General features: G+C 37.4%; 2 protein-coding genes across 3 annotated transcripts; both read left to right on the top strand.

Moving 5' to 3' along the window:
• Positions 1 to 996: 996 nt before the first annotated feature.
• LOC139123103 (uncharacterized) lies at positions 997 to 7,650 on the top strand. Its single transcript, XM_070689093.1, has 4 exons — positions 997 to 1,111; positions 2,559 to 2,834; positions 3,464 to 3,559; positions 3,863 to 7,650. Exons 2-4 carry the CDS (start codon positions 2,579 to 2,581, stop codon positions 4,960 to 4,962), a joined length of 1,452 nt encoding a protein of 483 aa, XP_070545194.1. The 5' UTR covers positions 997 to 1,111; positions 2,559 to 2,578; the 3' UTR covers positions 4,963 to 7,650.
• Positions 7,651 to 8,631: 981 nt separating this feature from the next.
• On the top strand, positions 8,632 to 22,507 carry LOC139123102 (uncharacterized). Of its 2 annotated transcripts, none has more exons than XM_070689092.1 (4): positions 8,632 to 8,743; positions 18,721 to 18,994; positions 19,618 to 19,713; positions 20,021 to 22,507. In XM_070689092.1, the coding sequence occupies exons 2-4, from the start codon at positions 18,739 to 18,741 to the stop codon at positions 21,115 to 21,117; spliced, it is 1,449 nt and encodes a 482-aa protein (XP_070545193.1). In that variant the 5' UTR covers positions 8,632 to 8,743; positions 18,721 to 18,738; the 3' UTR covers positions 21,118 to 22,507. The 2 variants fall into 2 exon arrangements, with proteins under 2 accessions (XP_070545193.1, XP_070545192.1); XM_070689091.1 differs by lacking the exons at positions 18,721 to 18,994; positions 19,618 to 19,713; positions 20,021 to 22,507 and adding exons at positions 9,885 to 10,167; positions 10,779 to 10,874; positions 11,112 to 12,993.
• The last annotated feature ends 1,400 nt before the right edge of the window (positions 22,508 to 23,907 follow it).

Here is a 23,907-nt window from a genome sequence, read left to right as displayed (position 1 = left end):
GTCAATTAGAAAATGATGAGTATGGTGGCTGGATGGAATATGATAATAACAAGACTTCGCACTGCCAGATTCGAGGAATTTCCGTTTTAGGAACATGAAGAAGTAACGCATAGAAGGCAATCACTGACATCGATTTCGGCCGTTCATCATCCTGCATATAAGATCACATAAACATGCAATTAGCATATTCTAGTTACTAGTATATGGCTGTTTGCTACCACAATCAGTTACTTCGAATCATCCAATGCACTTCGGTTCAACCAAGGCGATATCACTCCAAGACTGTAAATGGTTATCCATGCTCATTCTGCAAAGTCTCAAGATGGCTCTTTCATAGACTTTCCGACAGAGAGACACTGTCACTTAGTATCTTTTGCGAGACCTTACTTTTCACTTGACCAAGGCTTTGCCATTAACTCTTTACAAACAAACAAACAAACCAAGAATGAAGTGTATATTTATGACCAACGCAAGGTCCGAGACAAGTTTCGAGAAATAAAGTATAAGGTATAAAGAATTGGGATTTTGAAATTGTATAGCCGTAATGCTGAAACCTTGAAAATGAAGTAGTCGTTTTACTTCGATATGTAATAAACGTTTTGTCACGCCTAAACCACACACGTAAGGTGCAACAGAGAGTGAATCACTCCAATGACTGTTTTCTTGGTTTTTTACCAAATTGGTGATAATATCAGTGTATTTTGTCGGTATCTCTATCATAGCTATCTTTTTCGCAATGATTAGTCTCTCCTGCAATGACGACATTTTACAAAAAACATCACATTTGCGAAATGCAGCATTGTGCACGCTTTAAAATGCAAATGTATTTTAATATAAATATCAAAACGTTAGACCACTGAGGCTTTGCTTCCTTCGCCTCTGTGAAAAAAGTTATGATTGATAACTTAATGGTGCTCCCAATTTTTATCTTTGGGCGCATTTGGAAACCAAGAATGACGTCACCCACAAGAGCCATGTGTTGCCTTCCTGCATTTATTTAAGTTCTGCTTCTGTGTCAAACGGTAGGCAGTCCTGTTTCTGCTGTCTAGGGTTCAACATTGCAGCTGATTTCAATTCCACTCGGCAGGATTTTGACGTTGTTGAAACAAAGGTAGGAAAACTGTAATAACTCTGTCTTCTTTGACTAGATATCTCTTTCTTAAGTGGTCAACATGTGTTGGCGATTTACTTTCAGTGTTGGTGAAGTGTATACGTTGTCATTGTCGTAAATATCACATACAGTATGAGTAGGCGTGTTTGGTCATACAGGGACGAAAGCAACAAATAAACCAATAAGGGGAGAGGTTTAACATGTAAAGGGCGAATTTATATTAATTCGACTGACAAACAATTGTAGCGTTAGGCTACAGAGAAACATTTAGTCATCGTGCGCATCATTTAGAAACCTCCGAAACATTCTTCTCTCTCTCTCTCTCAGTACTTACTCAAACAGATTACACACAAAGTAAGTGATTGACGGCATGGTGTTGGGAGAAGCAACGACGCAAGTGTTGACAGTAATTGTCTTGTTCTCTTCTCTGTTAACCCATAAAATTCTAAAACGTAATGTCATACAAAAGTTGTAAGGGAAAAAGATAAAAGAAAATGTTATCACAGTGCCACTTTTGCTAAATAGACAATTGACTTTCATATAGTTTTGTTTATAGAGTATTCTGTCTTATTTGAATAAGCGGAACAAGATATGAAGCCGAATCTACACTTTCGGTTGTTTCGTTGATCTCTAACTCATCTGGATAAATAAGATGGAGATAATTTGTTATACTTGGCTCGTTCAAACTGAAAAGACCATCAATGTATATGTGTGTGTAGTAGCTTTACAAATCAACAAATCAGTTTACTGGTACAACCTGTCCTTTGTTCATATACTAATTTCTCATTGATTATTATAACAAGTTGACTTCTCGACCCGAGCACTAAGTGTCTAAGAGAGTTAGGGTCTTGCAGAGTTACTAACTTATATATTACATCTTTCTCTAAGTACACTTAAAAAGTAAAGCGAAGTTTTTCAGCAGGAATTTCCCTGATAAAAAGTCAGAATTTTCCGGATACTCTAGGACCTCCCTTGTGTATTCAAGGGTTTAGTTGTTGTCATAAAGTTGTTGCCGAAATTGGCAATGAGGGAAGCTTTCTAAATAATAGCGGGAAATGCAGTTGCTCATATAGCTTGCACATTCTTTTCTGAACTTTAATATCATTCAAAATAGTATATTAATATGTTAAAACGCCTTTTGAAATCGTCAAGTAGGCTATCGTTATATATTTTTAGTTGTTCGTGTAGGCCAAATAAAGATATGCCGATTTCATCTTACCCGACCTATTATAAGCCAGAAAGCCACCGACCCCAAAACATTTTATTCCATTTTTTGACATTGCGCATGGTTTGGCAAAATTTTGCTGGTTTTCATATGCAGCACCCCACTTCAAATACAAAAATTAAACTATTTCCGACACAGCTACATTATTTTCTAATGGGAAGTTAACTGAAACACACATGTCGAAACATGTTGTGAAAGTAACTGCCTCTTGCCCAATTTCAGATTTAAACACAGCCATAGAGATGTCAATCTGTAGAAGCAAATGGCCAATTATCGTTCGATACAGTCTTGGTATCTTGGGATATATCAAGTGTGAAAACAGTAACAACCCCAGAAGATGTCTGCCGTGTTTACTGAGGCACAAGGGTTTGAGAAAGTTGCATAAGTTGTATGAGATGGCCGACATGGCTGAGAACGAGGCTAACAATGATTCAAGGACACCATGTTCTATATGCACAGATTTGAATAAAAGGTGGCGAGATGGACGTCCAAAAACAGGTAAGAAGTTTCGGATGACTGAGATTACCTTGAAGATTTACGGAGTCCATTATTATATCTTTGCCCAATTATGTCTAACAGAAGGCACTCTCCTTCACACTACCACTTGATTTTACAAATAGCTCAACTCGTAACAGAAGAGGCGTGGTTCAGGAAATTTCTCGAAAATTCTGACTTTTATAGGGGAACGGATGGAAGTGATAATGTCTACCATTTTATCAACGTTCTCTAAGCAAACATCCGATTTACGAATCAGACAATTCAAAATGATAGGAAACCGCTCTGTCAGTCCCTGTCAGTATAAATTGAAACAGAGCTATCGTTGATTTGAGTCGAAAGAGTTCATATCAACCATGCCGAAATGAAGATTGATGAACGCTCCTTACGTTAAGAATTAAACAGTTGGCAACTTATCAACAATCGATACTGTAAGGATAGGAGATACAAGGTTCATAGCTAGAGGCCTCGAGGAAAATGCCTTCAGTTTGTATCCAAGATTTATATCCACGAATCTTTACTCTTGCGGAATCCCTAACAGAAACGCATGTAAGATTGAAATATTTGTTTAGTAAAGCTTCACAGCGATTACTGGCCGAATTGATGTTGATTTATATACACATTGCTTTCAGACGACCGACGGCGATCCACTGGTTCTGAAGAGATACCACTGATTGACCGATGTCAGTATGAAGCCAATTCAAACCAAATGAATATTGACATGGAAGGTAGCATTGATTTCTATGATTTGAAACTGGCATCCCCGTTTGATCAAGAAAGTCTGCTTGACTGCCTGCCCGATTGTGTTCTTGATAGTGTTGTCTTCCCTGTCCATTTATCTTCCTGTCTGCTCAGTAACCTCGTGTAGTTTTATGACTGTCAACCTGTTTGTTTCCTGTAGATCTTACACGCCTATAAGAAATTTTACATGATATCATTCTTGAGCACTCATGATTTTCCAAAATTTTGGGAGTTTTCCCTATGTTTTTTTTATGATATAGTGATAACAAAATGTATATTTTCCTTCCCAGGAAGTGCTTCACACAGAGATAAAACAAAATGGTCACCATTGGTGCAGTGGTTTATATCATTAACTTGGCTTGTGATTATAGCAAGTTTGATGTTGAGTGCATGGACAGTCTGCGTAGTGACCAACTGGGGAAAAGGAGAAGAGACTGTATATCTGTTATCAACCTCTACAGGTGTTTTATCCTTGGTTGTTGTCACATTAATGCGTATTGTTTCGATTGTTTACGAGACGTCACCACCGACGAGAAATTGGTGGGTGTATGCCCTTACTAAAGGAAATGTATTAACTCGCCTAAACGTCTTGGATTTGTCACGTAATACAGGATTTGGCTATCTTTCGCTTGCATTCGCCCTTGTTTGCACATTCTTTGATCTGTCTTACCAATCCTACTTAATTTCGAATTGTCCTTATTCGACCACTCATAATGTAATAATCATGTTCTGCCTCGATTGTTTGGCTTTCATAGTTGCTTACTTAATGTTTGCTGCTTTCTGCTACGAAATACATCTACTCAAGTGCAGTTTACGTTCAGATATGAAACTTTGTTTGTCGTTTGTGAAACGTAATATCAAGAATGGTCTAGATCTGTGCCGTCAACGCATTCTTGGGACGTATTCCGAGTTTTTAAAGTTACACAGTCTTGTTTCTTCTTGGCTTGTGTTTCAGTTTTCCATTTCAGTATTCAAGCTTTCATGCCATATTTACTGGAATTATCAGTACTTTGCAGTACACACAAAGGTAATCCCAGCCATTTTACTGAACATTCTTGTTTGGTGTAAGTGCACTATATTTCTCCTTCTTCCCATATTCGCCGTTGGGGGCTTCAGCATTTTATATCTATGGAACGATTTCAAGTTAGACTGCAAGCGGATGCAACGAAGAAAAGACGGTGAGAATTGGCATAAGGTTGTAAAACTTTTGAAGACTCTCAATGCAACTGATACTGGCCTCTACGTTTCTCTTTTCTTTTCACTTTTGGGTGCTTTCGTAGGTCTGAATCTTGGTAGGCAATATGGCGTGTACTGGATGGACCCTGTCAGGAACAATGAAGCAACTCATAACGCAATTGTTACTATGAAAAACACATCTTTCTGTTATTGATCTGTCAAATATTGAGCCTTGTGATACTAGATACCTAGAATGAAGAGATTTGTCAGTCAACATGACTACATGAGCGTTGACGCACATTAATTGAGACATATTACGTTTTATTTCATATGGGCTTATTAAACAGAAATGAGGATTTTCTAATGTTGAATCTTTTTGTCACAGCTTGCTAACTTCCCTTGTATCTAGAAATCCGAAGAAATCTCTCTATGTTGGAAGTGAATGTCAGATCAAATGAAATTTATTAGCGGCATACTATTGTTCATTTTCGTCGCTGTCTATTTTGTATTTGATTTACAAAAGTGCAAGACTCCGATGTGAATTACATAGTGTTTTTTCTTTAACACATTAGTCGGAATGCCGTAAATTGTAGCGATACCGTAATCGGGATTTTTAGCATATAAAGCCTATAATTGTAACGATACGATTGCTTTGAAACCGTTAATGACATTAGGATAAAATGACACAGGAAATGTTGCATTGGTAACTTGTTGGGGTGTTGTATTAGGATGAAGGTTTGAAAAAGTACTTCATATTCAAAGGTTTGCATCCACTTATCTTCACTTGTGTTAATGTATTACATCAAGGTTTAGTCATTCTGCCGTCTGGGTATGTTAAAATAATTGGCAGTGCAAATGTGTGGAAAAGGCAGCTCTGTATGGATTTAAATGTACGGGACACGGCAATATAGAATGTAATCGGCTTGCCAATTTGCCTGACGTTTTTATCGAGATTCAAAATTATGGACCATTTCGCCAACAGATATGGAAATTGTCAACTTCAAAACATAAGAAAAAATTACATAAAGGGAATACATTTACGACCCTAATAAAGTTTCTGATACTCGTTGCTAATATAGTTCTAAATTGCCCTGATGATGTTCAGTTTGTTGAACCAGAAACAGTTGGATCAGTGATGAACTATAATAGAGAAAACCATATTTCTGGACCAATCGTCTAGCCCGAATACTATTTAGCAAAGAATCAATTCTTCCTGTGATAGGACTTTCTCTGTATTTCTGTGGGAAGGTCGGACTGTCTTTCTCCATGTCAATGAAGTTGATTTATGTATGTACGCTATCTCATGGGCTATAGAGATGATGAATTAAGACTTTGTATGATTCGCATCTTCTGACACCTTGAGTTTCATGGGCAAATGACTTTGACATTGACCATTGGGGCTATTTTCACCAACAAGGTGTGGTGTAATTTCTATTATTACCTATGTTTGAATGTAGCTTTTGTAGCACACTTAACTTTTACAAGTTATGGAACAATTAATTATGATATGCAAGTTGTTAACTTAGACAAGGAGGTTATAAGAACTGTTGACTGATTACATAAGATTTTTATCAATTATTGTTTCATGAGAATTTACGCTGATTTAACATATTAATTTGCAGTATTTGAGTCGGAGAGCAGTCTTCAATGACCAGCGGGATCTTCTGTATTTGAAGTCTTCAGGGCAATAAAATAAAGAAATTTGTTAAAATGAAAAAAGTGACAAAGGTCGGAATTTTTTATCTCATCTAGAACAAATATCGCAGATTTCTGTTAGTTTATCTTCTGTAATAAATATTGATGGATTTATAAAATTTTCATCTCGTGGCGTTGCGTCCATTGCTAACTGATAAGTTCTACCTTTTTTGTCGATTTCGTCATTTTCAAGTCGTTGAAGTTGCGTGTCTTTATATTATGTCTCTTTGGCAGTATCGAGACGCCTTTGAAGAAATAAATTAAAGGTAGAGTAATTTCATCCCAATTATGTCGTCTGTGACAGGTGAAACAAACGCATCGGCAACTGCAACCAATGCCAATTCATTACGGAAACAAGCACAATTACCAGCTCCACTACGGGTAAAACCCATAACATCATCGGTGAAATCTCATGCAACACCCGCAACCTCATTTACCTTATCACTTGCCAAAAATGTACAAAACAACACATTGGGGAAACGAAAAGGGAACTTTAGAGACGTATTTATGAACAGATATACACAATCCGCAGTCACAAACCTACCCCAGTCTCAGAGCACTTCAATCAACTCGACCACAGTCCATTTCATTTCCAGACTAGTGGTCTACACCAAGTACACATCACGAATGCCCGCAAAAGAAGACTATGTGAACAAAAATACATTACAGAAATTGATACGCTTACACCCAAGGGCATTAACCAAAGAGAAGGGTAAGCTACTTCCCCGCGTTTTTAACTCTTCCCTTTTCCCAACCACTTAGGGGACCCCTTAGTTTGGACTATTTCTTTCCATATAAGGAATCCCTCCGCCGTGAACTTGTTCATTCCGACCCTCCACTTCAGCTGATGTAGTTCCACTCTCCGCACCCAGGTCAGTTTCATTCCATTGTACCTTTGTTTTAACCACATTTCTTGTTTCAAACAGTTACCTGATCTTTGATGTTTTATTAATAGCGCATTTCAATGCTTTCAAATCATAATTTCGTTTTGTACTACTGTAGTTTTGGGTCATTCTCTCACCGTAGTTCCAGTTTTCATAAGTATTGTAATTTTCATTTGATTTCGATTCAATCCTAAGTTTACCTTTTACCAGCCCGATTTTGACTTTTGTATGTGCTCACTTTTATTTGTCAGCTTTTACCCTGAAGAAGGCAATTTGAGTGTTGCCGAAACGTCGGTATGTTTTAAATAAAGATCATTTAAGAGTACTGGTTGAACGGCCTCCTTTATAAATTTATCAAGTTTTGATTATTTCAATATTTCAACCACAACACTCAATAATGTCCGAGATTGTTTCCACTCCATTCGTATTCTCATAAGCAAAGCATGACAAAAAGTGCCAGGAATCGGGGTGACGGGGCAAGAGACATACCTTCCTCCTTTGCTCATAGTGCGGGGGCAACAAATGTTTGCCCTCCACGTTTCAGTAAAGGCATGTCTATATTTTTGCCGCCACTTCCTTACATTAGGGTGAATGTTTATTGTCATGCTGTCAATATCGCGGTGGTGGGTTTGGCCAGTAGTATCTTTTGCGAGAGTGTACTTATCTCTTGACTCCGTACTTTGCCGTTAAAACTTAGCGAGAAAACCAAACCAAAAATAAGGTGTATAATGTCATTGTGATCAACACAATCTCCGAGACTAAGCTTTGGGAATCGGGGTTTGGAATTTGTATCACTGTTATGCTAACACCTTAAAATAGCAGTAGTTGGTATTCCCTGGTACATTGGAATAGTGTGTGTAATACACGTTTTGTCAAAGTGAAACCAATATGAGAGTGAATCACTCCAATGGCTGTTTTCTTGTTATTTTCACTAAACTGGTGACAGTATCAGGGTATTTTGTCGGTATGTTTATTACAGCTTCTTTTCCGCAATGATTGGTTTCTGTAGCAACGAGACAATTTTACAGAATATATCACATTTGCTAAATGCAGAACTGTACACGCGTATCAAATGCAAATATATTGTTCGTACATATGTCAAAACGTAAGCCCACTGAGTTTTTGCTTACTTTACCTAAATGACAAACGTTATGATGGATGATGTCATCGTGTCACAACAATTGTCTTTCTGTACGTTTGGAAACTAAGAGTGTCGTCACTCACAAGTGTCACGTGTTGGCTTTCTGCGTTAATTTAAGTTCTGCTTTTTCTGTCCAACAATAAGCAGTCCTATTTCTACCGTTTAGAGTTCAACATTGCAGTTGATTTCGACGCGTGGCTACATTGTGAGAAGCGTCTCTCTATATATTTAGTCCCAGCGCCATTCGGAAGTATTTTGAGGTTGTTGAAAGGAAGGTAGGAAAACTAACGCTCTGTCTTCTTTGACTGGATATCTCTTTCTTGAAGTTGTCAACGTTTGTTAGCGATGGACTCTCAGTATTGGTCAAATGTATACGGTGTCATTGTCTGAGTAGGCGTGTATCGTCATACGGGACGAGGGTTACAATAAAACCCACAACGGGAGAAGTATTCGTATGTTGAGCGTACGAACTCAAATTCCATTCATAGGGGTGACGAACACTTGTAGCGTCTGGCCACGATAAACATTTTGTCATCATGCGCATGATTTCGATACCTGCGCGTCACATTTTTCTCCTTTTTATGAAATAGCTCTGTTGTCAACAAAATAGTTGACATACACAATAAATGATTGACAATATCAGATTAGAAGATGCCATGACTTAAATATCGACACTAATCGTGTGACTGTACTCTCTTCATACCAGTAAAATCCCATAATGTCGTCTGTTGCATCACGACATAAAGTGTAGTTCGGACTGCGACTAGCTGGGTTTTATAAAATTACGAAAATAATTGTAAATTATAACATATTTGTTGTCAGCTGGCAACCTCAAGTTTGAAAAAAAAACGCCCGGAAGGCTGGCAGGGACTTGGATTCACTCACTCGCTAGGATTTGTTGACAAGAGAGGTTATAACCAAGGGAATGTAAAACGTAGACGAATAGCGTAAAGTTTTTGTAATGAAGGAAACCTTCCAAATAATAGCTGGAATAGCAGTTGCGCATAGCTTGAACTTTCTTCTGAGAACTTTAATATCCTTCTAGATGTATATTAATATGTTAAAAAGCCTCTTGAAATCATTTAGTTGCCTATCCCTATACTCTGAGTAATTCTTGTAGGCAAAATAAAAAAAATATGCCCATATCCGCTAACCCGAGCTATTATAAGTAACAAAGTCTCCTGCCCTAAAACTTTCTATTACATAATTAAAAATTGCGCATGGTTTGGCAAAAGTTAGCCTTTTTTGGATCTATGACACCCCACTACTAATAAAAAATTTGATTCCTAACACACCTACACTACACTCTGATGGAAAGTTAAGTGAAACACACATAATGTTTTGGCTTCATCATTCGTACCTAATAACAGTTCCAGAAAGACGAAACATGTTGTGAATGTAACCGCCTCTTGTAAGATTTCAGATTTAAACACAGCCATAGGGATGTCAATCTGTAGAAGCAAATGGCCAATCATCGTTCGGTACAGTCTCGGCATCTTGGGATATGTCAAGTGGGAAAACAGTAACAATCTCAGAAGATGTTTGCCGTGTTTACTGAGGCACAAGGGTTTAAGAAAGTTGTATAAGTTGTATGAGATTGTTAACCCGGCAGAGAACGGGGTTAAGAATGATTTGAGGACGGCATGTTCGATATGCAGAGACTTGAATAAAACATGGCGAGATGGCTCTTCAAAAAAAGGTAAGAAGTTTTGGATATTTGAGACGGCCTTGAAGATTTATGGAGTCCATTGTTATGTCTTCGCCCAATTATATCTAACAGAAGACACTTGTGAAACTCTGATTTCACCATGAGCTCAACTCTTGACAGAGTAGGTCTGGTCAGGAAATTCCGAAAATTCTGACTTTTATAGGGCTGACGGGCGGAAATGATAATGTCCACTATTTTGTCAACGTTCTCCAAGCAAACATACGATTTACGAATCAGGAAGTTCAAAATGATAGAAAACCCCACTTTCAGTTCCTGTCAGGGTAAATACAAAATGAAATGAAAACGATCTGAGTCAAAAGGTTTACAAAATTCCCACCGAAGTGAAGATTAGTGGACACACCTGACGTTTAGAATAAACGCTGGCAACTTAAGGAGTCATCGCGGAAAGGTTAGTGAACAAAAGGTTCATAGCTAGAGGCCTCAAGGAAAAACCGCTTCAGTTCGTATCCAAAAATTTATGTCAACGAAGCTTTACTTGTGTAGAATATCTAACAGAAACGAAAAATAGAAATTTGATTTAGTAAAGCCTCATAGCGGTAATGAATTGAAGCGATGTTGACTTGTACACATATTTTTTTCAGACGATGGACGGCAATCTATTGGTTCGGAAGAAATACCACTGATTGACCGATGTCAGTATGAACCAAAATCAAACCAAGTGAATATTGACATTGAAGGTATGCCTGCCTGACTGCCTGCCTGACTGTTCGTGTGGCTATCTTCCGTTTCAATCTGTCTTGCTGTCTACTCATTAACCTTATGTCTTTTTCAGACTCACAGCCTTTTGTCTTCTATAAATTTTCTACACCCGGAAACAAAATTACATGATGAATTTTTCCAACATTTTCGCATTACCCCTATGTTTGCTTGCCTTGTAATATGGTGAAAAACAAATGTATATTTTTCCTTCCCAGGTAGTACTTCATATAGAGATAAAAGAAAACGGTCACAATTGGTGCAGTGGATTGTATCATTAACTTGGCTTGTGATTATAGCAAGTTTGATGTTGGGCACCTGGTCAGTTTATATAGTGTCAACCTGGGGAAGAGGAAATTCGACTGTACATCTGTTATCAGGATCTGCCTATGTGCTTTCATTGGTTGTTGTCACATTAATGCGTATTGTTTCGATTGTTTACGAGACGTCACCACCGACGAGAAATTGGTGGGTGTATGCCCTTACCAAAGGAAATGTATTAACTCGCCTAAACGTCTTGGATTTGTCACGTAATACAGGATTTGGCTATCTGTCACTTGCGTTCGCCCTTGTTTGCACACTCGTGGATTTGTCGTATCAAACCTACACACTTTCGGAGTATCCTGATTCGACCGCTGATATAAATGTGTTCATACAGTACTGCCTGGACCTTTTGGCTTTCATAATCGGTTACTTCATGTTTGCAGCGTTCTGCTACGAAATTCATCTACTGAAGTGCAGTTTACGTTCAGATATGAAACTTTGTTTGTCGTTTGTGAAACGAAATATCGAGAATGGTCTTGATGTGTGTCGCCAACGGATCCTTGCTACGTATTGCGATTTTTTAAAGTTACACAGTCTTGTTTCTTCTTGGCTTGTGTTTCAGTTCTCCATTTCAGTATTTAAGCTTTCATGCCATATTTACTGGAATTATCAGTACTTCGTAGTACACACAAAGGTAACCCCAGCCATTTTACTGAACATCCTAGGTTGGTGTAAGTGCATCTTATTTCTCCTTCTTCCCATATTCGCCGTTGGGGGCTTCAGCATTTTATATCTATTGAACGACTTCAAGTTGGACTTCAAACGGATGCAACGAAGAAAAGACGGTGAGAATTGGCATAAGGTTACAAAAATTTTGAAGACACTCGATGCAACTGATACTGGCATCTACGTCACTGTTGTCTTTTCACTTTTGAGTGTTTTTTTAGCTCTGAATCTTGGTAGGCAGTATGGCGTGTATTGGGTCGAATCAGTCACACAAAATGAAACAATTCATAACGAAATTATCGCTTTGAAAAACGCAACTTTTTTCAGTTATTGATATGTCAGTAAAGGAGGAGCTCTCCCTGATAGGACTTTGCTTATTTATTTATTTAATTATTTATTTATTTATTTATTTATTTATTCATTTATATTTCTCCATATTGACGAAGAATATAAAGCATGTGAGCAATTCATTCACACGTTGATGCATTTATTCGTATGGGCTGCAGATATGATGATGTAACACGATTGGAACTAATTTGGGATTATTGGATGGTGAAGTAATGTCGGTTTAATCTACAAATGTTATCTCATCTGCTTTTCTTTTTAAATTACACACTTGTTTTTATGAGTAATTTGCAATATTGCAACATTCAACTATATGGCACCTAACACTTTTGAGAAATTTGCAAATATGAAAATCTAATTATCCCAAATTAGTTCCAATCGTGTTATGTTAGAACTTGTATGATTCACATCTTCTGACACCTTGACATGCATAGACATATGAACATGACATTGATTATCGCCATGCTTGGATCCAACCTTGAGGTTATTTTTACAATTAAGAATTGTTGTCTTTTCTATTATTAGCGGTCTTGGATATGGAATGTTGCATTGTTATCAACTTATGTTTACAAGTTATTGAATAATATATTGTGGAATGCAAATTTTAAATTTAGACAAATACGTTATGAGAATGTTCACGAGACTCTATCAAGAATTGTTTGAGGAGAATGTGGGATTATCTAACACAGTTGCTGTATTTCAACTCGGTTAATATTTATCCAGGAGAGAAGTCTTTAATAATTGGCCGAATATTCTGTATTTGAAATTGTCAATGCAATAAAATAAATTCTTTTTAAAAAGTTGTCCATCAATCTCTCCATTGGTCGACTGATTGCCTGGCTCGTCGCTTGAGAGTCTTCGGGCGGAAACAGTAGTAGTAACATGTCATTGGCCAGTATTTGGTTGGCAAGGCATTTAATTTGACATCCAACCAAACCTTGGAAACACAAGAGATAGCCCTCTCAAGCCCAAATGGCGATAGTAAATCTTAGTCATCGGTATGACGTTGTCTATAAGAAGATGCCAGAGTCCCACGTTTATATAACGTGTGTCATGACAAGGGCATAATAGTTATTACGAAATTTAAAGGGAAAGTAATTTTTGTTATATTTTCTCATTTTTGCTTTATAAATCAGATAACAGTTATTTACAAAAAAGTAAAAGTCGCAGAGTATGCACAGAGCATAAGAACAGCATAAAATCCATTGTCACACGTTGGGCAATGCGCGATACCACGTTGGGTTGTACGATATTTTGGTGCTTGTGTAATTTGTCAATATCCATATTACATTTATGACTTGGCGCCAGACGCGTTGTGTCGTCTGTCGTTATAATTTTCCGCTAGATAACAAAATGTTTTCTTCAAAGAGGGAAATTGAGGGCACGTGAAACTATACAGTGTGCGAGGATAAATGACCTTGCCTAAATAAAGCGCTTGTGATTAGAATTTTGACTTTGAATTGTTACGAAGTGAAACATTGAAAGCAGAAATTTCCAGTTCAGACTTATGATTGGTTTAAAACTTCGCAGTGTCGGTTCACAACATAGGAAGGCTAACCATTTTAACACACAGGATGAGATTTGTGAGGATAAGTCATCATTTAATCATAAATATCTATTTGCAAAAGTCCTTATGAAAATGGCATGATCGTGATGCCCCAAAACGAAGCTTTAATATACCTACAAAGTAAATGAACATTCGGTGCCGCCCGCCTGACTTACATGATAGAAACTCCTCATACTGAATATTCAATGTCCATCAAAACTTGCTAACTTCCGCCATAGACAGTTGCTATTATCATAGACAGTAGTTTCTGTAATGTCTATGCTTCCGCTAACTTTGCTGTTTGACAGCAACTGCAAAGATGGACCTTATTGCCATAAAAGAGGAGTATTTTCATAGTCAAACTTCTATACAGAGGAAAGAGAATACAATTCTACACGAACCTGCTGGAGTCATTCGATGATCGCGACAATCAAACTCAGACAAATATTCAATCCCTTGTTCATGGTTCATGTCACTGTCGCTTGTGGTTTGATGCACGGAGAGAGAGATTTTAGGCGTCTGTCTGTGGCCTATCTCTTCGATTTCACAATCTATCAATTGTCGGAGATCACTGCGGATTGCCTCTCCATGGACGTACGTTCTTCTGAATTTTCCACTCTTACGATGGATTAATCCAAAGCACGGGTCGGTTAAGGAGATTATATTGGTCTAATTTGCTCTGTTCAGACCGCTAACCAGAACCGACAGATATTACCTTCTCTGAGCAACACAAAAATGATAATATGTCGCATGTCTTTGGAAAAATTGTCGTATTTCGGTAGGGTATTTCCTTTTTTTGAACTTTAAACCCCGGCTCAGCCTAACAATAAAAATGTGCGTGACGAACGATGAAACTCAGAAGTCAATTGACAATGATCTAGGCAAACGAAACTCACAGCCTGTGCGCACCTCCCCCCCACGAAATTATTGAAATAAGAAAATCCGATGACGGTATTATGATTTGAACTTCCTTCAAACACGATAAGTTACTGATAGGTTTTCGGAAGAATAAACTGCAGGCTGGCCTTTCAGTAAATCAATTCGCATTTCAAATGAAGTCTCAGAACGGAGCATACTCATTCCAATGGTTTTCATGACGTAACCTTGGCTCAGAGATGGTGAGAAGTTGCCCACGATAATGAAAGTAGAACTAACCTCAACCCCTAAGCACAATGAGTCTTACCTGTCATGCGCATGTCATAATAATTTACTGCCTTTCTTTTAAAGTTCTCATTTGAAACTATGCAAAGTGAACGCAGGAGGCAGCCGCGAAAGGAACCTTGTCTGGGGCACTTGAAAATGGTCAGCATTTGTTAGGTATGGGATGTAAAAGCGCTCACATATTGTTCTGTTGCTAATGATAGCAGATGTATGGCATGATAATTTTTAATATTGTGAGACGTTTTAAGGGATGAATTCAAGTTTTTATTCATCCTACGGTGTTACCTTTGACAAAACATTATCTGAACTCCCGGTGCAGACGCATTTTAAATCGGAATCAAGCTTTAAGGTAGTATGCGCCTCGAAAGTGAAAGATTTACCCACTTAATTCACCCAAACTTTGCTAAAAGAAAAACCTTTGACTATTTTCTTACAAAATCAACTATGAAAATCAGGGGTCACCGTGTAAAATTTGGAACTAGCGAAACAAATTACCCGACATTTTGCGATATTTGAAATTCAAAATGGCCTCCATCCCAATGTTAACACAAAATCTGGGAGAGGGAGAGATAATAAAGTCAATGAAGATGAGAGAGACTATGCAGAGGAAGAGATAATGCGTAAATGCAGTTAAAGATATGTCAATGCTGAAGAAAGCATTGTTGTCCTTACGAGATTGCTGTATTCTAGACCCAGGCCGGCAATTGGAACCAGTTGTGAAAATAGGAGACGCAAACTCTTAGCTTATAGGCGTTTGGGGTATTCGTCTGGTACTCTAAGCCTTTTAAGGGAATAGGTTTTTGAACAAAACACCCGCATTTCACGAGACATAACGATAAACAAAATCCCTTTTGCAATGATTTTTGGAACATGCATGAATACTATTTTCCCTGAGAGTGCCACAACCGGGCCAACAGATAATACGTATCTTTTTTGTGTGTAATCTTGCGACGTACTAATGTTGTTCCTTAAAATTCTGAAATTCCTTAAAAACAAAACAAAACAAAGACAAACAAACAAACAAACAAACTGGCGGGACTGTGTCACTGTCAAAAGTGAGTGCGGGCCACACTAGCATAGGACTGTCTGCTTTAAGTATTACTGTACTGACCGAACCCAAAAAAGGATTGTCTGTGACCTTTTATCCTTGTACGCAGGGTGAACCAAGTAGAACTAGGTGTAATAGAGCGACATGATCCCCCCCCCGAAATTCAGTGATGTACTCATCGTCGCAAAGGACCACCTAACCTTCATTAGATCTGTACGAATAAAACAGAATCTGGGAATTTGTTATGTGGCCATGAATTCCTTTTAATATTGTAACCTCTAGGCCGTAAGTCAAGTGTTGATTATTTCAATATTTTAACCATAAAACTCAACAATGACTAAGACTGTTTCCACACGATCGTATACTAATAAGGAAGGTGTGAAAAGAGTGCCAGCAATAGAGGAGGGGCTGTGACGGGGTAGGGTGCATACCTCCCTCCACTTCTCATAGTGTTTGTTGGGGGGGGGCAACATATGCTTGCCCCCCTCACGTTTCTGTGAAGGTATACCTCTTCATTATAGCAAGGTCATGTTCTTTGTCATGCCGTCAATACTAAAGTGGTAGGTCGTACCAGTAGTATCTTTTGCGAGAGTTTCTTATCAGTTGACCCTGTACTTTGCAATTAAAACTTTTAACAAGAAAACCAAACAAAAAATAAGATGTATAATGCCATTATGATCAACACAAGTTCCGAGACCAAGCTTCAAGCATTTGGATTTTGATTTTTATAACCGTAAATGTCAACAACTCGAAATAGAAGTAGTTGGCATTCCCGGTACATTGGAATAGCGTATGTAATACACGTTTTGTCACACCTAAACTATATCAGTAAATTGCAACAAATATGAGAGTGAATCACTCTCAAGACTGATTTCTTGTTTTTTCACTACACTGGTGATAATATCCGGATATTTTGTCGGTATCTCTGTTTCAGCTTCTTTTTCGCAATGATAAGTATCTGCAGCAATGCAACGATTTTACAGAATACATCATATTTGCTAAATGCAGAACTGTACACGCTTATCTAATGTAAATAATATTTATAACATGTCAAAACGTAAGTCCACATAGGCTTTGCTTACTTAACCTCTGTGACAAACGTTATGATCGACGACTTCATCATGTCACAAAATATTTATGCGCATTTGGAAACTAAGAATGTCGTCACCCATAAGAATCACGTGTTATATTTCTGCATTACTTTCAGTTCTGCTTTTCTGTCCAACGATAGGCAGTCATATTTCTACAGTCTAGGGTTCAACATTGCAGTTGATTTCGACGTGCGGCTACACTGTGAGAAGCGGCTCTAAATATACTTAGTCCCAGGGCCCGTCGGGAGTATTTAGAGGCTGTTGAAAGAAAGGTAGGAAAACTATCGTTCTATCTTCTTTAACTGGATATATTTTTCTTGAAGTTGTCAACGTTTGTTATCGATGGACTGTCAGTGTTGGTCAAATGTATACGTTATCATTGTCCTATATCTCACATAAAAATTGAGTAGGTGTGTATCGTAGTACAGGGACGAGAGTAACAATAAAACCCACAAGGGAAGAAGTATTTATATATGGAGCGTACGAGCTCAAATTCCATTCATAGGGGTGACGAACACTTGTAGCGTCAGGCCACGATAAACATTTTGTCATCATGCTCATAATTTCGAATTCTGCGCATCACATTTTTTTCCCTTTTTGATAAAAAGTATCTATACTCAACCAAACATTTAACACACAAAATAAATGATTGACAATATCATATAGAAGATGCAATGACTCAAATATAGACAGTTATCGTATCGCTGTTGTCTTCTCCTTAGACCAATAAAATTACAAAATGTCGTCTATCGCGTCATGACAAAAACTGTACGTTTTTCTGCGACTAGCTGACTATTATGAAAATTATAAGATTACAAAAATAATTGTAAATTATAACATTATCGGGAAATATATTTCACAATAAACTTCGCCCAACGGCTATGTTGTCTTGCAAAAAGCCAATTTTTGCCATAGAATTGCTTGACAAATCAACAAATCAGTTTCCTGGTACACCCTGCCGTTTGTTGATATACCTATATCACATTGATTATTATGGCCTGTTGACTTTTCGACACAAGCGTATACAAGACAGAATTTTCCGGATACTCCATGACCTCAGTTGTGTATTCAAGGGTTTAGTTGTTGTCATAAACAGTGGTTTACAAGTGGTGATCTCATCTTAGTGGGAACGGGGAAATGGTGAGAGAACAATTACTCACTGTCATCACTCGCTAGGATTTGTTGACAAGAGAATTCAAAATCATGGGTAATACACAAGTGTAGACGAATGGCAAAGTTTTCTTTGAGGTGACTGGCGAAAACTGGTCATGAAGGAAAATTTCCAAATAATGGCGGAAATTGCAGTTGCGCATAACTTTAACTTTCTTCTGAACTTTAATATCATTCGAAATAGTATATCAATATATTAAAACGCCCCTTGAAATGATGTTGTTGTCTATCGCTATATTCTTAGTTATTCGTGTAGGTCAATTAAAAAATATGCCCATTTCCGCTAACCTGACCTTTTATATGTGACAAAGCCTCCGGTCCAAAACCTTTTTTATTACATTTTCAGAAATTGTCCATGGCAAAATTTGGAAAATGAAGTGAATCACACATAATATTTTTGCTCGATCGTGTACTTAATAACAGTTCCTGAAAGTCGAAACATGTTGTGAAAGTAACTACCTCATGCACGATTTCAGATTTACACAGCCATAAAGATGCCAATCTATAGAAGCAAATGGCCAATTATCGTTCGGTATAGTCTTAGCATCTTGGGATATGTCAAGTATGAAAACAGCAATAACCTCAGAAGATGTTTGCCGTGTTTACTGAGGCACATGGGTTTGAGAAAGTTGCATAAGTTGTATGAGATTGCCGACATGGCCGAGAACGAGGCTGACAATGATTCAAGGACACCCTGTTCTATATGCAGAGATTTGAATAAAATATGGCGAGATGGACGTCCAAAAAAAGGTAAGTAGTTTCGAATGGCTGAGATGGCCTTGAAGATTTACGGAGTCAATTATTGTGTTTAACAGAAGGCACGGTCCTCCACACTACCACTTGTGAAACTCTGATTTCACAATCAGCTCAACTTTTGACAGAGTAGGTATGGTCCGAAAATTCTGACTTTTATGGGGAGGACAGTCGGAAGTAATAACGTGTACCATTTTGCCAATGTTCTCCATGCAAATAGCCGATTTACGAATCGGGAAATTCAAAATGATAGAAAACCCACTTTCAGTTCCTGTCAGGATAAATATAAAATCAATGCAAACGGACCTATCTTTGATTTTTGAGTCGAAAAGGTTTACATCATTCCCGCCGAAGTGAAGATTAGTGGACACACCTTGCGTTTAGAATAAAACACTGGCAACTTAAAGAGCACGAGTCGATACGATAAGGGTGGGGTACAAGGTTCATGGCTAGACGCCTCAAGGAAAAACCCCTTCAGTTCTTATCTAAAGCTTGATGTCAACGAATATGTACTCGTGTAGGATCCTCAACAGAAACGAATAGTAATTTGATTTCGTAAAGACTAATAGCCATAATGATACGAATTGAAGTGATGTTGACTTGTACATATATTTTTTCAGACGATGGACGGCAATACACTGGTTCCGAAGAGATTCCACTGATTGACCGATGTCAATCTGAACCAAACTCAAACCAAATGAATATTGACATGGAAGGTAGAATTGATTTTTATGGTCTTTGAATTTACATCCCCGTTGATCAAGACAGTCCGCTTGACCGCCTGCCTGACTGTTTGCGTGGTTATCTTCCCTGTCCATCTGTCTTGCTGTCTACTCATTAACCTCGCGTCTTTTTCAGTATGTCAGCTTATTGTCTCTTATGAACATGGAAGCTTATGCACGTGGAAACAAAATAAAATGATGTCATTCTAGAAGACTAAATGAATTTTCAACGTTTTCGGATTCACCCTATGTTTGCTTGTATTATAATATGGTGAAAACAATGTATATTTTTCCTTTCCAGGTAGTACTTCATATAGAGATAAAGGAAGACGATCACAACTGGTGCAGTGGATTACATCATTGACTTGGCTCGTGATTATAGCAAGTTTGATGTTAAGCGCCTGGACAGTCTGCGTAGTGTCCAACTGGGGAAAAGGAAAATCGACTTTACATTTGTTCTCGGCATCTACATATGTCCTTCCCTTGGTGGTTGTCACATTAATGCGTATTGTTTCGATTGTTTATGAGACGTCACCACCGACGAGAAATTGGTGGGTGTATGCCCTTACTAAAGGAAATGTGTTAACTCGTCTAAACGTCTTGGATTTGTCACGTAATACAGGATTTGGCTATTTGTCGCTTGCATGCGCCCTTATTTGCACATTCTTTGAACTGTGGTACCAATCCTACTTGATTTCGAAATGTCCTGATTCAACCTCTGATAATGTAAAGCAAGGCATCGACCTTTTCGCTTTCATAATTAGTTACTTTATGTTTGCAGCGTTCTGCTACGAAATTCATCTACTGAAGTGCAGTTTACGTTCAGATATGAAACTTTGTTTGTTGTTTGTGAAACGAAATATCGAGAATGGTCTTGATCTGTGTCGCCAACGGATCCTTGCCTCGTATTCCGAGTTTTTAAAGTTACACAGTCTTGTTTCTTCTTGGCTTGTGTTTCAGTTCTCCATTTCAGTATTTAAGGTTTCATGTCATATTCACTGGAATTATGACTACTTTGTGTCACACACAAACGTAACACCAGCCATTTTAAGGAACATCCTTGTTTGGTGTGAGTGCATCATATTTCTCCTGCTTCCGATATTCGCCGTTGGGGGCTTCAGCATTTTATATCTATGGAACGACTTCAAGTTAGATTGCAAGCGGATGCAACGAAAAAAAGACGGTGAGAATTGGCATAAAGTTGTAAAACTTTTGAAAATTCTAAATGCAAGTGATACTGGCCTCTACGTTACTGTTTTCTTTTCACTTTTGAGTGCTTTTGTAGGTCTGAATTTCGGTAGGCAATATGGTGTTTATTGGAATGCACGTTTCACAAACACTGAAACAATTCATAACGAAATTATCGCTGCGAAAAACACAACTTTTGACTGTTATTGATCTGTCAAATATTGTGAAATTAATGGGGACATATTTCATATGTTTGTATGTATGTATGTATGTATGTATGTATGTATGTATGTATGTATGTATGTATGTATGTATGTATGTATTTTTTTAAAAATAAGATCAGCTTTATTTCTTTAGACATTTAACATACAACTGATTGTAAGTGATTTACATATGATTTATAAACTCTGAAATAATTCTGTTTCTCTTGACATAATTAATGTAATTAATGTAATATAATTCCTTAGTCAATAATCTTATCACATTGTTTTGTTTTTAAAATTCTTGCCTTGTATACTGAAATAGTGCTAACCATAATTATCATGTTCGAAGCTTCAAACTAAGGCATACCTAAAAAATAACCATATATAACATGTTTCCACCGTATGCTTAACTGGATAGCGTATGCTTTGTTAAGAGCCTCAAAAACAGCCGCCCAAAATTGCTTTACTCGTGCACATTCAAAAAGAAAATGCTCACAGTCTTCAAGGGAAATACATTGCTCACACATTGGAGAAGGCTCTTCTTCCATCTAAACAAGTTTTATCTGTGAGGAAGTTTGTCATACAACAGAAATAAATTAAACTGAGCGATTTTCTTGACTGTCATGTTTTTCACCTTACTTGACCACAAAATAGTTTTCCTTTGTCGATTTACCACTTAGTTCATTCTTAGAGTTCTCATACTTTGCATCCATTGATATGGAATAGCTTCCTGTAGCGTTATAAACTGTATAATCCAATTTCTTTTTTTCTGCAATCTATTCAAAAGATCACATTGCTGAATGAAATGACAATTGGTAAATGAATCAGAAATGTAAATAAAACCAGCATCCATCCAATTAGTAAAAAATAATGGCTGGTTATTTACTGTAATGTTATGGTTGTCCCAAATTTTTGCTCTCCCACTGTATTTGGCGTTAACTCTATTTTACGCTCATTTATAACAATTTCATACCAACTATCAAGGACACTTGCATAGAAATTCGGTAATATTTTGGTAACATATTTCAAGTATTTTTATCAAAATTGTATGTAAAAATATTGCTGATACCACAGAATTTTTCAAAATAATAATCAATAACTACTTTCAATGTCTCATTTCCACTATTCACAAGCCTCTTCATCCATCCGCATTTCAATGATTTTATAGTTGAACTAATATCTATCATTTGTATACCTCACTGTTCAAATTGATTCCAATTCTTTCCGAATTTTACCCCTTTTCCTGCTCCATAAAAAATTATAAAATATATTATTTAATCTCACCACTACAACTTTTGGTATTTCAATAATAGACGCAATATAGGTGGTTTTTGAAAAAGGCAGGGCTCTTCAAAATTGGTATTTTCCCAAATAAAGACAAGTATTTTTTCTTCCAACCGTTCGGTAACGCCTCTATTTTTTCTAACTTATTATTCCAATTTCGTGATCTCAACTCCTTTTTGTCATGACCAAAATAGATTCCGAAAGTTTTTATTGGCTTTATAGGGCATATGTATGTATGTATGTATGTATGTATGTATGTATGTATTTATGTATGTATGTATGTATTGTTATGTAGGTCATTTCCCCCACACTCATCACGTTTGGCCGATGATTATTCATTGACCCACAAATCTTCATTTCTCAGCAAACCATCCCAGTCCTTTTCCTACAGAAACAATGCAGGTAAATTTAACTCCTCCTTTTCATCCAAGAATTTTTCAAAGGACAGTAGAAAATCAAATGACAACAGTTCACAGAGTTCAAGTAACACTCCCACATCATCAGATCCCAAGTCTCAATCTCCTTCTGACAAACAGTTCGGTACACTTTCTTGTAATTATTGTAAGAAAGACGGCCATTTAATGTCAGAGTGTTTCAAATTGAAAAGAAAACGTGAAGGTCAAAGTGGTCAAAGTGGATCTAAGCCCACCGGCTTTATTTCTTCATCAACTCAATTAGAGTCTAATAATGTGTGCAACACATTTTCTGAGGTTAAACCCCTCTTATCCCCAATTAATGAGGTCAAGGTCAATTCTTCTCAAGATAGCATTATGGGTATTTTCGAACCATTTATTCATGATGGTTTTATATCACTTTCTAGTGATTTCTCTTCCGCTACCCCTGTCAAAATTTTAAGAGATACCGGGGCTTCCCAGTCTCTTTTGTTGGCAGATACCCTGCCGTTTTCTGAAAAGTCATTTTCAGGTTCTAAAGTTCTTATTAAGGGGGTAGATTGTAATGACTACATTCCTGTTCCTCTCCATAATGTCTATTTGTCTTCGGACTTTGTTTCTGGACCTGTGACTTTAGGTATTAGGCCTTTTTTGCCTTTTGAAGGGATTCACCTTCTTCTTGGAAACGACCTTGCTGGGGACAAGGTCATTACTAATCCACTTGTGACTGATAATCCTAGTTTAGATCAGGATCCAGAGCCAATTGAACAAGAGATACCCGATTTATTTCCTTCATGTGCCATTACTCGAGCCATGTCAAAGAAAACTTCTGAGAATCAAAATACTCTCAAAAATAATGTCACAGACGTTGACTTAAATGACACTTTTCTCAGTCAGGTGTTTGACACGGATCATTCCGTTATCCCTCGAGGATTTGAAACTTCCAGTAAAACTTCTGCCGACCAAAGTCAGACATTTTCTAGATCAAATCTCATTGCAGAACAACACAAAGACCCAGATATTTTGTCTTTGTTTGACAGGGTAGATGATGAAGATAAAACTTCAGATAGCTCTGTTTCCTATTATACAAAATCTGGTATTCTCATGCGTAAATGGAGACC

This window comes from Ptychodera flava, chromosome 22 (assembly GCF_041260155.1).
Source record: "Ptychodera flava strain L36383 chromosome 22, AS_Pfla_20210202, whole genome shotgun sequence".
In the NCBI taxonomy this organism is placed as follows: domain Eukaryota; kingdom Metazoa; phylum Hemichordata; class Enteropneusta; family Ptychoderidae; genus Ptychodera; species Ptychodera flava.
Note: the sequence above shows the minus strand (reverse complement) of the source record. Positions and strands in the feature narration are given on the sequence as shown.

What these genes read in the sequence shown, in the direction of transcription:
- LOC139123102 (XM_070689091.1), top strand. Translation starts at nt 9,912, where the DNA reads ATGTCAATCTGTAGAAGCAAATGGCCAATCATCGTTCGGTACAGTCTC. An exon ending in AGATGGCTCTTCAAAAAAAG is followed by an intron (nt 10,168 to 10,778) that starts GTAAGAAGTTTT and finishes TATTTTTTTCAG; the next exon opens with ACGATGGACGGCAATCTATT. An exon ending in AGTGAATATTGACATTGAAG is followed by an intron (nt 10,875 to 11,111) that starts GTATGCCTGCCT and finishes TTTCCTTCCCAG; the next exon opens with GTAGTACTTCATATAGAGAT.
- LOC139123103 (XM_070689093.1), top strand. Translation starts at nt 2,579, where the DNA reads ATGTCAATCTGTAGAAGCAAATGGCCAATTATCGTTCGATACAGTCTT. An exon ending in AGATGGACGTCCAAAAACAG is followed by an intron (nt 2,835 to 3,463) that starts GTAAGAAGTTTC and finishes CATTGCTTTCAG; the next exon opens with ACGACCGACGGCGATCCACT. An exon ending in AATGAATATTGACATGGAAG is followed by an intron (nt 3,560 to 3,862) that starts GTAGCATTGATT and finishes TTTCCTTCCCAG; the next exon opens with GAAGTGCTTCACACAGAGAT.